This window comes from Ailuropoda melanoleuca, chromosome 3 (genome assembly GCF_002007445.2).
Source record: "Ailuropoda melanoleuca isolate Jingjing chromosome 3, ASM200744v2, whole genome shotgun sequence".
In the NCBI taxonomy this organism is placed as follows: Eukaryota; Metazoa; Chordata; class Mammalia; order Carnivora; family Ursidae; genus Ailuropoda; species Ailuropoda melanoleuca.
In genome coordinates, this window is record NC_048220.1 from 56,111,944 (window position 1) to 56,127,607 (window position 15,664).

General features: G+C 34.2%; 1 protein-coding gene across 5 annotated transcripts in view; it reads right to left on the bottom strand.

The window, feature by feature from the left end:
• Nucleotides 1-15,664, bottom strand: part of SSBP2 (single stranded DNA binding protein 2) — a 283,430-nt gene that overhangs the window by 176,430 nt on the left and 91,336 nt on the right. For all 5 annotated transcript variants that reach the window (XM_011220992.3, XM_011220990.3, XM_002916223.4 and 2 more), the window contains exon 4: nt 4,475-4,559. In XM_011220992.3, the coding sequence (XP_011219294.1) occupies nt 4,475-4,559 (85 nt within the window). The remainder of the gene's footprint in view (nt 1-4,474; nt 4,560-15,664) is intronic.

Genomic DNA, 15,664 nt, shown 5'->3' on the forward strand with positions numbered 1-15,664 from the left:
AATGATAATATTGTAGTATCTAATAATAATTTTACAGCTCAGATGAACCTACTTCTCACTCAGGATAAAAATAACTGGTCCAAGTTAGATATCGTCTAGCCATGTGGCAAAATAATGTTTCTACACTAAAATCTCTATATAAGATAAATTCCTAATTATTAAAATTTCCTCCAACATTTCTGATCTTATTCTCCACTCCCTTCTAGAAAATCAACAGGTAGACATATTTCACAGTATCTGTCATAGCAGAGAAGAATCAAACAGATTTGTTTGGAGATCATCCTTTTATTTGCTGCCATCAGGCCTCAAAGATGAACTATAGTAATACCCATAAACACATGAGAAACTACTGTGTATATTTATTTTCTAAAGCTAATTATCTTAACTATATTTTAAAATCTTGTTCTTTAAAAATTTTTAAAAATACAAATATAGAAAAAATATAAAATAAATTATGGAATTTTATGAAATATTATAAAGCAAACACATGGTTATTATAAAGTTAACATCACTGTGGTCAGACAAAATAGAATTTTGCCAATTATCTCAAAAGCCCTTTCCATGAGTCCCATTCCCAATCATAACCTCTTTCCATTTCCCATAATTAACCATTATCCTAACTTGTATAATTATAATAATTTCCTTCTGTTTTTTATACCTTTGTCATCCAAAAGTGCATCTGTATACACTATCAACTGTTGATTTCCAAATGTATCATGAGTTTACATATAGCATTGTGTATAGATGCTAAATATTTAAGTTAATATGTTTTAAAATATAAATGCAAGAAGATCAAGGTTTTACTCATCTCTTACCATCTTACTTATCGCTCTCTTTTTTTTTTTTTTTTTTTTTTTTTTTGCTTTTCCTCACAATAAGTATGAACAGGGTATTTTTTTGAAGGAAAGGATATTAACTTTTGAAGGAAAGGATATCTATAACCATTTGGCAAATAAAATAGTAAAGTGACAAAAATCCATAATCTACGGAAGCAATGGTCAGAAAACAAAGCAAAATTAACCCAAAAGCTATAAATGTTTCTGGGAAAATAATTATTAAAAAAAAAAGATTTTATTAAAAAGTATACAATGGGGGCGCCTGGGTGACTTAGTCAGTTAAGCGTTTGCCTTGTACTCAGGTCACGATCTCAGGGTCCTGGGATTGAGTCCTGTGTCCAGCTCCCTGCTCAGCCAGGAGTCTGCTTCTCCCTCTTCCTCTGCCCCTCCCCATAGCTAACACTCACGCTCTCTCTCTAATAATTAAATCTTTTAAAAAATAAATAAAAAATAAAAAGTACACAATGGCTAAAAGTTACATCTATTCAGTTTATAGATCTCCCCCTTAACAGGTACACATACAAAAAACATATGTCTCTCATAAAAGATGCTAAATGCCTACAGCCTATAAAAACACAGGACCACCTCAAATATAAATTTTATTTTACTAAGGTTTTTTATTTTCTATTTCCAGAAGAGATACTGTAATTCACCAAAAGGTAAATTTTAATCTATTTTAAAGTATATTTCCTGAATATAAAATTAATATTAACTAAAGATATTTGGAAAATAAAGAAATATATAGTGACAAAAAAAGTCATGCATAATTCCAACATTAAAAGGTAATCACTGTTAACATTTTAGCCTATTTTTCAATTAAAAAGATTATTCATTATTTACCTCATTATGCCTCTATCATTTCTTCAAAAAAAAAGTCTACATTTCATTATCCATTCAATCTTATAGATAAACAAAGACTATAAAATAACAAGACTACTTTTTTAAACATATGGGAATTTTATATGCAAGTATTTTTTTATTCTAAAGATGAAGCTATTGAAGAAAATATTTTTCATCATGCTCCCTTGAGAGCTAACTGACTTAAAATTCAGTCGGTATACATACTGATTACTATTATAGAAACGGTTCCATCATGAACTCTAACATAGAAATATAACATTCTAGATTTTACCACAATCTTTTTTTTTTTTTTAAGATTTTATTTATTTATTCAACAGAGATAGAGACAGCCAGTGAGAGGAGGGAACACAAGCAGGGGGAGTGGGAGAGGAAGAAGCAGGCTCATAGCAGAGGAGCCTGATGTGGGGCTCGATCCCAGAACGCCGGGATCACGCCCTGAGCCGAAGGCAGACGCTTAACCGCTGTGCCACCCAGGCGCCCCAACACAATCTTGTTATTTTTTCCTGTTTCCCATTTTCTTCCCTGAGTTGTTCAAACTTTTATATCTACACATCAAACATGAATTATGTTGATAATTTTCAGAAACTGTCACAATTAAGAAGTCAGGAAATCCTACTCATGAAAATTATCAAAAAATGTATTTCTAAAAATCCAATTATAACATGAAATTATGTAAGTCAAATCCTTTCACAAACCTCCATTTAAAAGAAAATTTTGGAGATGTATTACCACTGAAAATAAACTGGCTTAAAGGTATAATAAAAATGCCACCTAAAAATAAAACAAATTTCTTAAAACTAATACTTAAGATAAAGTTATAAACCACATGATAAAGCATGTGCTAATATTCATAATGGACTATAAAATCCAAATACTCAATTTTTTCTAAACAACAATATCTTAGGACCAAATTACATGCTAAGGGATTATTCTTCCTTGAAAAGCTATTCTAATTTCACTCGTATCTCTAGCCAATGCTCATTTTTTAAAAACCTGAAATATTTAAGTGGGTTTCTAAAGCTAATAAGTGTGAATACTCTCTGAAATATTGAAATTGCCTTATGACTGCAACATGTATATGATGACAAATATGATGAGGCTCTGAAAATGACGATGATTCATCTGGTGGTTCCAAGAGATCTAAACTAGTTCAGTATTCCCTATAAGGTCTCCAGGTAAACAGCCGGGTGCATCTTTCTGTACAATGGAATCATAAAGAAGTATTTATACAATTAATTTCTTAAAATGTAGATTCACAAATATTATGGTCCTTTGGAGTAGAACACTGGCACTATGTAATGCCACCTAGTCGTCAAAATTAATGTTTAAAAAACATTTCCCAAGACTAGGAGGCCAAACCTCGGCAGGTCTTTTTGGTGTAGGATATAGATGAGATGGAGTATCCCATTCTAGCCAAATTCCTTATAATCTTCATGGTTGGGCTTCTGCCCTACTTTCCACCATCACCCAAGAGTAAAAATGGAAAACAAGATTGTCCAGATAAATCCTGTATCCTGGGCCCTGCTTCATCTGACTTTTCTCTACTTTTTCTTTACATGCAGAAGCATCCCTCACATTACCCCAAGAGCTATTATTGTTTACTGCATAGCAAGCTTTATGAATATAATCAATATCAGATGAGGCAAGCATGAGCAGTCACTTTACTCAGCTTAGCCCAAGGTTAAAGTATTACACAGTCCCTCCAGATGCCCAAGACTTTCACTTCTCTTCTGTCGTCACACTTTTTCTTGTGCTACTTTTGGGGCTGTATTGTCCTGGCTATTTCTACTCTTTAGTCTAAGGCTATAGTATGTCCTTTGGAAGAACAAGGTCTTTTTTTCCCTTTTGAGCCCTGGTTCTGGTTTTGAAGGCTATTCACACAGAATGATGTTTCCCTTCTACCAACCTGGTTACGGTTTAGGTAGTTACTATCAAATAACCTCAGGTTCAAGCCCCATTTCCACTTCCTCCAAACTAAGGACACTGGATTTCCCTCCTCCCAAACTCAAGCTGCCCTTCCTTTACGCTCAATTCTGCATTTCCCAGCCCCTTCACAATACCATCTTATATGCAATTTTTCCCTTAAAAAATCTTGGTTTTTTCCCTCCTTTTTTCTACAACTCTACTTCCTCATACCATCAACTTTCTAAAATCACATTTGTAGATCTTCTAACAAAATGCTCAGTATACATCACCTAGCCAGGGACAGTCCACTTTCCTTAAGAATTAAAAAAATTTTTTTTAAAATTTTAATGCAATTTTCATTTTTACACAGAATCTTTTTGCTCTCTTGTGTTTCCTTTAATTCACAATAAATTTTATTTGTAGAAATGAATTCAGTGTAACAGATATTTAGCTTTATGATGTGTAATCAAAAGGTACAAAAAAGAAAACTATAATATCATGATATATTTTTTCAATCTTATGCGAAAAAGAGAAACTTATCGTTTATAGAATTCTTATGACTCCTTTGAGGAATAAGGAATTGTTATTTAATATCTATAATCCTGAAATTTTACAAATCAGGAATGTTTAAAGATTAAAAAAAATACCTTTAATAACTTGGCCTTAGGACTAACCTCTTATCCTAAGCTTTCAACAAGACTTAAACACTCATTTGTATTTCACTTTTAAAGTCATAACCCTATTTCCCAAGAAAAAAAGAACCAATTTCTTAAAACCAAAAGAAAAGAATAGATGGTCCAATGCATTTTTCAAAAGCAGCAGTTAAAAAGAAAACTGATAATATAACTTAGTAAAATTATACATTAACTCACATAATCATGGAAGGCTTTTGCTTCACTTGAATGTTCACACGTTTCCCGTCTTTCTGGAGCTGCACAGTAGAGATCCCAAAATACACTAAAAAAGTAATTATGGTAACATTAAGAAAATCATATAACATCAAATGAGAGATCACAATTTCAAAAATAAAAGACATGTATTATTCCTTATATGAAATGTGTTTTCTTCTTCAAGACAAATATTTCTTTGAAAGATTTAAATTCAGGCAAGGTTCTTCCTGCAATAATAGGGTATAATCTAGCTTTTTCAGAAATGCTAAAATTTTTTCTAAAAGGATAAAATAATTTTTAAAAATTTTAAACTGTCATTCTTAATTGTCTGTTTACATCACTTAAACACATGATTGAAATAATTATAATATTTTCACAACTTTCTCATGAAGACAAAAATAGTAAATATTATCCTAATTTAACCATTAAGGAATAAAGTGGTTCATTATTTTTTTCAAAATAATTTTGTTGTCCAACTACCAGACCAATATCCTGACCATTAAATCACATTGTTCAAACAAATATATGTTCTTAAAATATCCTTTTGTTTGCTCTTGCAATTACCAAAATAGGTTAGTTAATTTTGAAAATTCAAAAAGTCCATGCTCTCTCTTTTTTCCCTTCTATTCAAGAACAATGGGGATAAACAAGGTGGAACTGATTGGAAAAAATAATTACACTGCTTACAAAACTTATGTCTCTGATCATCCTTCCATTTATAAAATTAACAATGAGCATAAGCAAACAATTCAAAAATCAGGAAAACAAATGTCTAGAAATACTGGCAACAAACAAAGGCAATGACACTGATAACAGAAAACTTTTTTTAGTATACATTTTTCATTCTACAAAAATTGGAAAGTAGACTAAATCAAGTAGTTAAAAGCACAGGTTTTGGAACAGGATATATCTCAGACAAAGCCAGTCCTGCCAATTAATTACTAGCTCAAGTTACTTAAACAGATCAGAAACATAATCCTCCTCTCTATAAAATGGGGTTGTTGAGAAAATTAAATTATATAACATAACCAGAGCATCTGACATAGAGAGTAAGCATACTACCAATAATATAATCAACACTAAGATTAGCTTGCATAAAAGCTTAATATGCATACATATTGTTAGGTCAGGTCATTGTACCAAGGGCACAGGTAACAATGGTACAATAAAACCTTGGTAAACTACGGGGTGCCTGGGTGGCTCAGTGGGCTAAGCATCTTCCTTTGGCTCAGGTCGAGATCCCAGAGTCCTGGGATCGAGCCCCGCATCGGGCTCCCTGCTCAGCGGCAAGTCTGCTTCTCCCTCTCCCTCTGCTGCTCCCCCTACTTGTGCTCTCCTGCTCGCTCTCTATCAAGTATATAAATAAAAAATCTTAACCAAAAAAAAAAAAAAAACCTCAGTAAATTAAACCTGGCCTCTTTGGTTTGACCCTTAAAGACTCAGTCTGAATCTCCCTCTCCCCAGTAAGGTGAAAACATTCTGTAGGCCTTATAACACAAGTAGTTCAGTAAAATAAGATTACCTTCAAAGGTGAAAAATATGAATGATTGAATATTGGCATTTAATTTCCTTTTAAGTTTCTGTAATAAGCAAGGAAAATAAGGAAAACAACAAAGAAAAATAATACGAGTAAACTTCAATTCTTTCAGGAGAAGGAAATCAATTAAAAGTTGTACTTGGGCTTCTTATGTCCCTTTTTGGACTTAAGAATTACAGATGTACAGGGGCGCCTGGGTGGCATAGCGGTTAAGCGTCTGCCTTCGGCTCACGGCGTGATCCCGGTGTTACGGGATCGAGCCCCACATCAGGCTCCTCCGCTAGGAGCCTGCTTCTTCCTTTCCCACTCCCCCTGCTTGTGTTCCCTCTCTCGCTGGCTGTCTCTATCTCTGTCGAATAAATAAAAATAAAATCTTAAAAAAAAAAAAAAAGAATTACAGATGTACAAAGATACAGCTAAAAGTTTTCTACCTGCATCAAGTGGGTTATGAATTATAGTATATTGCAATTATTCTATTTTCATGTTCTTAAGGAACTTCAAAGCTCTTAAAACCAAAATTTTTTAATGGTAGTCTTTAAATTGTACTAAGTTTAATCAGAGAATATTATGTGCAGTATTATAACAAACACCTTAATATCTCTTCTTATTCACTAATTTCCTAACAAATGTTATAAGATCCTTCTTGAAAATTATTACATTATTACTTTAAAAATGCTGTCTTACAAAGTGGACTGGGAGAAAACTATTAATTTATTATTAGACTATAGCCTAAAAGTTATTAAATAACTATAAATAAATGATTATACATAGATATATAATTAAATTAAGTATTTATCCTGGAACAGTAGCGTTATTCTATTTCTATTTTTTGATTTCCCTTTATGGATAATTGGAGGTCAAAAGTTTACAAGATCAAGATGAGGGATAATAAAACAATTTACTAAAATGGGATAATTAAAATGGGATAACTTTATATATGGTATATTTCTGACAATTCTACATTACCTATGCATGATCTCCTTGAATAAAGATAAAGAAATATACCCTTTGAAGACATTTCCCAAAGGAAGAAATACACAGTTTTACAATAATGGTTACAGACATTAATACTCCACTCTTAATACTGGATAAAACAACCAGACAGAAGATAAACAAGGAAACAGGATTAAACAACACAATAAACTAACTAGATTTAATAGATATATGCAGAACACTCCACCCAGCAACAAGTATAGACCTTTTCCTCAAGTGTAATTGAAGCATTTTTCAGGATAGGCCATAAGTTAGTGCATACATTAAGTCTCAGTTGATTTGGAAAGATAGGTGTCATACAAAATATCTTCTCTCACCACACTGGGATGAAGTTAGAGATGAATAACAGAGGGAAAACTAAAAAAGTCACAAATTTGTGAAATTAGCACAAATTCCCAATGGATCAAAAAAGAATCACAAGGGAAATTAAAAAATACTTAGAGATGACATGAGAACACAAATACGAAAACTTATGGGACATAGCAAAAGCAACACTAGGGGGAAATTTAAAGCTATAAATATATTTAAAAAAACAAGATAAATCTTACATCAACAACCTAACTTTAAAACTTAAGGAACTCGAAAAGAACAAATTAAACCCAAAGCTAGTAGAAGGAGATAATAAAGATTAGAACAGGGATCAATGAAATAGAGAAAAGGAAAACAACAGAGAGAATTAATAAAACCAAAAGTTGGTTCTTCGAAAAGATCAATAAACTTGAAAAACCTTTAGAGCTAAATGAACTAAAGAGAGAGAAGACTGAAATTACTAAAGACTCTACCAAAAAAATGTTAAAACCAAAGAAATGGATTCAGTAAAGTTGCTGGATATAAAATCAATATACAAAAATGAGTTGTGTTTCTATAAACTAACAATGAACTAGCAAAAAGAGAAATTAAGAAAACAATTCCACTTACAAGTGCATCAAAAGAGTAAATACTTAGGAATTGATTTAACCATCTGATCGAGCAATTCCATTTCTGGGTTTATACCCAAAAGAATTGAAAATCTCAAGAGATATTCGTATACCCAGGTTCATAGCAGCATTATTCACAATAGTTAAAACATGGAAGTAATCCCAGTGTCCATGGATGGATAAGACAATGCAGTATATAAGTGCAATGGAAAATTATTCAGCCTTTAAAAGGAAAGAAATTCTAACATATGCTACAACATGGATTAACCATGAGGACATTATGCTAAGTAAAATAAGCTAGTCTCTAAAAGACAAATACTATATGATTCTACTTATACAAGGTACTTACAGTAGCCAAAAATCATGAAGAAAGAAAACAGAATGATGGTTGACAGTGGCTGGAAGGGCAGGGAATAGGGAGTTATTGTTTAATGGATATAGAGTTTCAGTTTTACAAGAGTTATGGAGATGGATGGTGGTGATGGTTGCACATTATGAATGTATTTAATAACACTGAAATATACACTTAAAATAGTTAAGATGGTGAATTTTATGTCTTGTGCATTTTGCCACAATTTGAAAAAACTGAGGAAAAAAAAAAAACTTACCCCTGGCCAGCCCTGTTCTAGGTACCATTTTACAGTGACTAAAACAAATGTTGATTCTTTTCTGTGTATTCATAATCTCAAAGACCGTACAGCTAAGGTAGCCACCAGAAAGCTATGAGATACTAATATAAACAATACTCATCATAAAAATAAGGCAAATTTTCAATTTAAAAAACCCTACTCATTAGGAGAGTTTCATAATTAAGGCAAAAATAATCTGAAATATATTATGAAATTCAAAGTATAAAAATTTAAAAATTTATTTTTAGTTCTTGATATTCATGTTAAACATATTTCATCTATTTTATAAGTATCTGTATGTTTTTACCCAAGATGTGATCACAGAAAGGAAAAATATTTCAAAAGTTTATCTTTTCGTAGAAAATCCAACCTATGTTTTGCACTAGTTATTTGACTCATACAGTATAATGGAACTGCTACAATACCATCCTAATATTTGAAAAAAAATAGTTATATCATAACAACAACAACAAAGCTGCACTGTGACCAAAACATGAGTTCACGTTCTGCAATTAATCCATGCTTGGGTTTGCAGGAGAGTAGACAAATCACTTAGCTAATTTAGAAAGTAACAAGGTTAAAGACCTCTATAAACCCTTGATAAATTAAAATTTTAAACTATGATTTTCTTCTACTAATATTTTAAGTATATATTAATGCATAATCTATGCAATATGCTATGTCATATCCTGCATAAGAAAAAAAATATATATCTAATCCATGGCATGTATGTGACTGTGGATCCAAAACTAGTGATGAGTTAAATTCAAAATTTCAACTCAACTTCCTAAAGCATCTAAATACAACTCTATGTAGAAGTTCATCTCATATATTATTAAGACTCGGCAGGGGCGCCTGGGTGACTCGGCCATTAAGCGTCTGCCTTCGGCTCAGGTCATGATCCCAGGGTCCTGGGATTGAGCCCCGCATCCGGCTCCCTGCTCCGCGGGAAGCCTGCTTCTCCCTCTCACACTCCCCTTGCTTGTGTTCCCTCTCTCGCTGTCTCTTTCTGTCAAATACATAAATAAAATCTTTAAAAAAGAAAAAGAAAAAAAGGACTGGGCAAATGCTTTTGGCTGATACTATGATGACATGACATTTATCACATGAAAATGTGGACCTATGTCTTAGAGGAGAAATTAGGCTTTTTAAGTAGGTAAGATTCATAGCAATAGTTAATTTGCCCTTAGCTGGAGGAATTTCATTTGACTTCCTTAGTAAGCTTTTTTGATGACCCACTGAACTTGTTCCCTGATTCCCATGAGGGCCAAGGGCAGAAAATTCTGGAATTCCACAGATAACGGACTTCCTCTCTCTACAACTGGAAATGCTAGTGGCTAAGGAGCTTCTCATTTGCTCTCACCTCTACACCTATTAAGCTTGATATCAAAGTATTATCCTTGAAATGTGGTGGATTTATCATCATGAGTAATGGTTTAGATTTACACAGTCTCTTTGTTCCTAAGCAGAAACATGTGAAAAATATGTATTTCACAAATAAAATAGTTAGAGGGGTGTCTGGGTGGCTCAGTCAGTTAAGCATCCGACTCTTGATTTTAGCTCATGTCATGATCTCAGGGTCTTGAGATCGAGTCCCGCACAGGGCTCCATGCTCTTAGCTCAGAGTCTGCTTGTCCCTTTCCCTCTGCTCCTCCCCCCCCCACTTGCTCTCTCTTTCTCTCAAATAAATAATCTAATTTAATTTAAACAAATTTAATTTAAACTAAACATGGGAATCAAAACCTGCAAAGTATTAAAATCTTTGTTCTTGTGCCATTTATTAGCATTTTCCCCACGTAAGTGGAAGGAAAACGCAAGATTTCCAAGTTGAGGATTTTCATCCAAACACTGCTTTTCTTCTACAAAATGAGTGTGAATGATTTCACTGGCTGTCAATATCTCTAGGGAATAAGGAAAGCAAAATGGTTATCAGAAAAGTCTAAAAGGGTGAATAAATATTCCAGAGGTGTCCAGAGATGGGATGCTAAGATAATTATATAACCTTAAGCCACTGGCCACATTCAGGACTATGTGAAAATAAAAATTTTTAAAAGAAGAAAAAAAGAAAAAAACACAAGGAGACAAGCTATGTTACTATAATTTCGAATCATTAATAGCTAAAGAAGTAATTTCTCTTTGGCCCAAAAAAATATTTTCAATGAATCTTATCCATAATCTATACTGAAGGAAACTACCTATTCATAACATTAAGGAGGATTTCATGTAAAAATGTACATGTACCTGCTCATCACCTTAAAACTTCCCAATACACATACTTGTCTTATCCCTTAACATTATTTAATAATTTATAAAATATAAGCATTACATTTTGTCCCACTATCATTAAATTCTCATAATACTCTTGGATTCATGATAAATTCACATTTTAAAGTATCATTAAAATAGCTTATGAGCTCCCAATATTCACAGCAGCATTGTCCACAATAGCTAAATTGTGGAAGGAGCTGAGATGCCCTTCAACGGACGAATGGATAAAGAAGATGTGGTCCATATATACAATGGAATATTACTCATCCATCAGAAAAAACGATTACCCAACATTTGCAGCAACATGGATGGGACTAGAGGAGATTATGCTAAGTGAAATAAGTCAAGCAGAGAAAGACAATTATCATATGGTTTCACTCATTTATGGAACATAAGAAATAGCAGGGAGATCGGTAGGAGAAGGAAGGGATGAAGGGGGAGTAAACAAAAGGGGGAATAAACCACGAGAGACTATGGACTCTGGGAAACAAACTGAGGGCTTCAGAGGGGAGGGGGGTGGGGAAATGGGATAGACCGATGATAGGTAATACGGAGGGCACGTATTGCATGGAGCACTGAGTGTTATACGCAAACAATGAATCATGAACACTACATCAAAAACTAAGGATGTACTGTATGATGACTAACATAACATAATAAAAATTTTTTAAAAAAATAGCTTATGTGCTAAATTCAAGCATCATATACTAAGCATCATATATTCAGCATTTAATCCTCCCATTATTATGCCTGTTTGATCGAGGAGGGAGCTGAAGCTTAAAGAGTTTAAATAATTTGCCTAGGGGACACAATTGGTTAGTAGCAGAGCTGGGCTTGAACTTTTTATTCTTTCATAATTTTACCTCTATTGTGAGTATGGTATTAAGAGTTCTCATTTCAAGATGGTGCATGCTGATTATGGGCAAGTTTATGAAGCTCTGGCAGTCCAAGCAGCATCGGCTGTTATAAGTGTAGTAGATACCTGTCCTAGATAAGACAGCAAACACTTTGTTATCTTACCTTTGACCCTCATATTCCAACTCATTTCCTGAGTATCCTATGGCAAGCACCCCCTCACCCCATATGCAGCTGCCAGTGATGCATGGATGCCTCAATATAGACCAGACTCAGAAGAGACAACTTTTCTGAGTCCCATTTATATCTGCTGTCTAGAATTAGCCACTCAGGATGTTCAAAAGGGAACTGTAATTAATGTCTTATTAATAGTGGGCCACTAAATTCTGCTCTGTATTGAAGAAATATCATCTGTTACTGAGATGAGCACTGGTTACAATTCAGGAAATTTCAATTCTAATTCTAAATCTGACCTTGAGAAAATAGGGTTTTTTTTCCATTAGTTTCTTTGTGTAAAAAAGAGAGAATATGTTATATATTTTACAAGCTTCATACAGATAAAAGAGATGGTATATGCAAAAGTACTTTTAAAAGAAAAATAAAGATACTCTAAAAAATTCTCATAACTAGTATGGCAAGAAAAAAAGAAGCCTTCCTATTAATGGAGAAAATTTGCCTCAGTTTCCTCTCTAATTCTTCATACTTAGTGGAAAATTCCATGTTATTTACAATGTCTGCTCACCACCAAATTTTTCTATTTTTTCCTTCTTTTCCTTCTCTTCCAGACACATTTTGATTTTTCTTTATAACTTAACCATCTCTATTCTTTGTTTTCTCTCTCGCTAACACTTGCATTGTCTTATACTGCTGTTTAACTTTTTTTTAAGTTTTTATTTAAATTCCAGTTAGGTAACATACAGTGTAATATTAGTTTCAGATGCACAATATAGTGATTTAACACTTCCATACATCACCTGGTGCTCAACACAAGTGCATTCCTTAATCCCCATCACCTATTTAACCCATTCCCCCACCCTATTTTAACTTAATTCAAATAAATAATTAGTTATGCAATGCCTATTATAGACAAGACATACAAGATGAGTAAGAACCAGTCTTCCAATGATAACTATTATACCATTTTAGTAAGCCAGTTGACTAATTCACTGTTATTGTTTTTGCATGGGTATTTGGTTATTCTTAGCTATACCTGATGTCATCCATTAGACTCTAAAATCATTAGAGTGCTGGTGTACTGTAAGATTTGACTTCCCATTCCCAGTGAAAGAAACTGAATTCTTGGGGCGCCTGGGTGGCACAGTGGTTAAGCTTCTGCCTTCAGCTCAGGGCGTGATCCTGGCGTTATGGGATCGAGCCCCACATCAGGGTCCTCTGCTGTGAGCCTGCTTCTTCCTCTCCCACTCCCCCTGCTTGTGTTCCCTCTCTCGCTGGCTGTCTCTATCTCTGTCAAATAAATAAATAAAATCTTTAAAAAAAAAAAAAAAAAAAAGAAAGAAACTGAATTCTCATAATCTTCGTTATTAGTTTATTTTCTCTGCAGCATCATATATATTTAATTTCAGGAAATAAGTACGGGCCCAAAGTTATTTCAAAAGGTGTTCTACATATAAAATTAAGTAAGAATAAAGCATAATTTCTGCCATCAAAACATTAAATGGGAAGATTTTAAGACGTGTTTATTTTTAAATTACCCAAATTGAAAAGGACATTAATTTCAGGAGAAAGAAGTTTCTCGGCATTTCTATTTCTGAAATTCATGGAAGCATTGGGAACTTTCATTAAAGAAAACAAACAGGAAAGACATTTTCAAAGGGAATTTGATCTGGGTAAAGGTAACGAACATGGGAGGCATGGGAAATACTATAGCACTGGGCAGGGTGCAAACTGGGAAAGAAAAAAAGAAATGATAAAGGAAATCACATTAGAAACAAGGAAAAACTTCCAGAAAATAAAATCACACGCTTTCCTCTATCCATACTAAAGGCAGAAATTCCCCCCCTCCTCTCCAAGGCCTCCACCTCTCAATTTCCCTGCACTTTTTCTGTACTTTCGGGCATGTTTATTTCTCTCTCATACATCTTCAACCTCCCCATTCTTTTCATCCCAATCTATATACATGCTCAATTTTATTCTATTTTAAAAAGAAAAATGTGGGGTGCCTGGGTGGCTCAGTTGGTTAAGCATCTGCCCTCGGCTTAGTTCATGATCCCAGAGTCCTGGGATCGAGTCCCGCATTGGGCTCCCTGCTCAGTGGGAGTCTGCTTCTCCCTCTCCCCTGCTCCCAGCTGCTGTGCTCTCTTTCTCTGTCAAATAAATAAATGAACAAGAAAGAAAAAAAAGAAAAGAAAAGAAAAGAAAGAAGGAAGGAAGGAAGGAAGGAAGGAAGGAAGGAAAGAAAGAAAGAAAGAAAGAAAGAAAGAAAGAAAGAAAGAAAGAAAAAGATAGAGATAGATAGATAGATAGATAGATAGATAGATAGATAGATGGATGGATGTTAGGTCCTGCTCTCTTGTTAATCCTGAAACTACTCCATGTAGCACCACACACTTCAGTTACTCCTAGTAACTCTTGAGGTGGAAAAATGAATTAGAGCAGCCTTCTAAATCTCACTTTCGGGGCGCCTGGGTGGCACAGCGGTTAAGCGTCTGCCTTCAGCTCAGGGCGTGATCCCGGCATTGTAGGATCGAGCCCCACATCAGGCTCCTCTGCTATGAGCCTGCTTCTTCCTCTCCCATTCCCCCTGCTTGTGTTCCATCTCTCGCTATCTGTCAAATAAATAAATAAAATCTTTAAAAAAAAAAAATCTCACTTTCACCCCTCCACCAAAACTCATCCTCAGGACCAGCAAAGTTCACCTTCCCTCTCAATTCAGGAAAATCTCTGGGTCCTTTTACTTACAGTTGCTGCAGAATTTAATTTCTACATTAAATGTCCTACTTGCTTCCCATACATTATTCTCTCCTGATTACTCTTCTTCCTCTCCAATTATTTTCCTTTGAGGCTGCTCTTCACCCACCCAGGCTTAAATGTTGACCTTCCTCGGGATTCCAACCCCAGGCCCTGCTCTTACTTGTTACATTGGGCAGTTGAGTCTATTAACACTCTTTTCCCATGGTATGGTCTGTGTTAATAACTTCCAAACCATTGTGGACTTGTCTTAGAGGTACAGACCCAGATCTCTGACCTTGTATTAGGGCATCTCTATCTGAATGTCACTGAGGCATCTCAAAATTTAACCTGTCCAAGATAAAAGACCATCCAATGGTCTTTTCTCCAAAGCTTGTTGCTCTTTCAGCCAATGACATCACTGTTCATCCCAAATCTAAAACCTAGAAAACTCCTCCTTCACATCCCAACTATTCTACTTACTGTTTATGATCACCTTTCAACAGGACAATTATACTTGCCTTGTAACTAGATGTTATCACTGTTCTCAACCCTCTTCAATCCATCTCTATGTTGATGCCAAGTGAATGCCTAAAAGCACAAATCTAATCATGTTAAGTACAGTGTTTAAAATCTTCGTGCTTTAATCCAAAACCCTTGATGTACTTCAGGACTTCATAATTCGGCCCCTGCCTTTGTCTTTATCCTTATATTCTATCACTTCATAGTACTGTACCTACAGTTCACCTGATCCAAGCTACCAGTCATTTCTTAGATTCATGATCATTCCTTTTGAGAATTCATACTAACTATTCCTTGACTCAAAAATCCTTCTTTCACTCAAAATATCCTTCTTTCACTCAACTTCCAGCTCAGCTCAGACTCATTTTTTTCTATAAAGCCTTTCCTAAATTCCACAAGCTGAAATAAGCATTCCTCCTGAATTGCTATTAAAACTAGTATATACCTCAGTTATAATACTATTACTATTAATTGTTTATCTTTCCCATATTTATTTCCTTGAGGGCGGCATAGTTTTGCATTTTGTAAATATTTGATGAAGAAG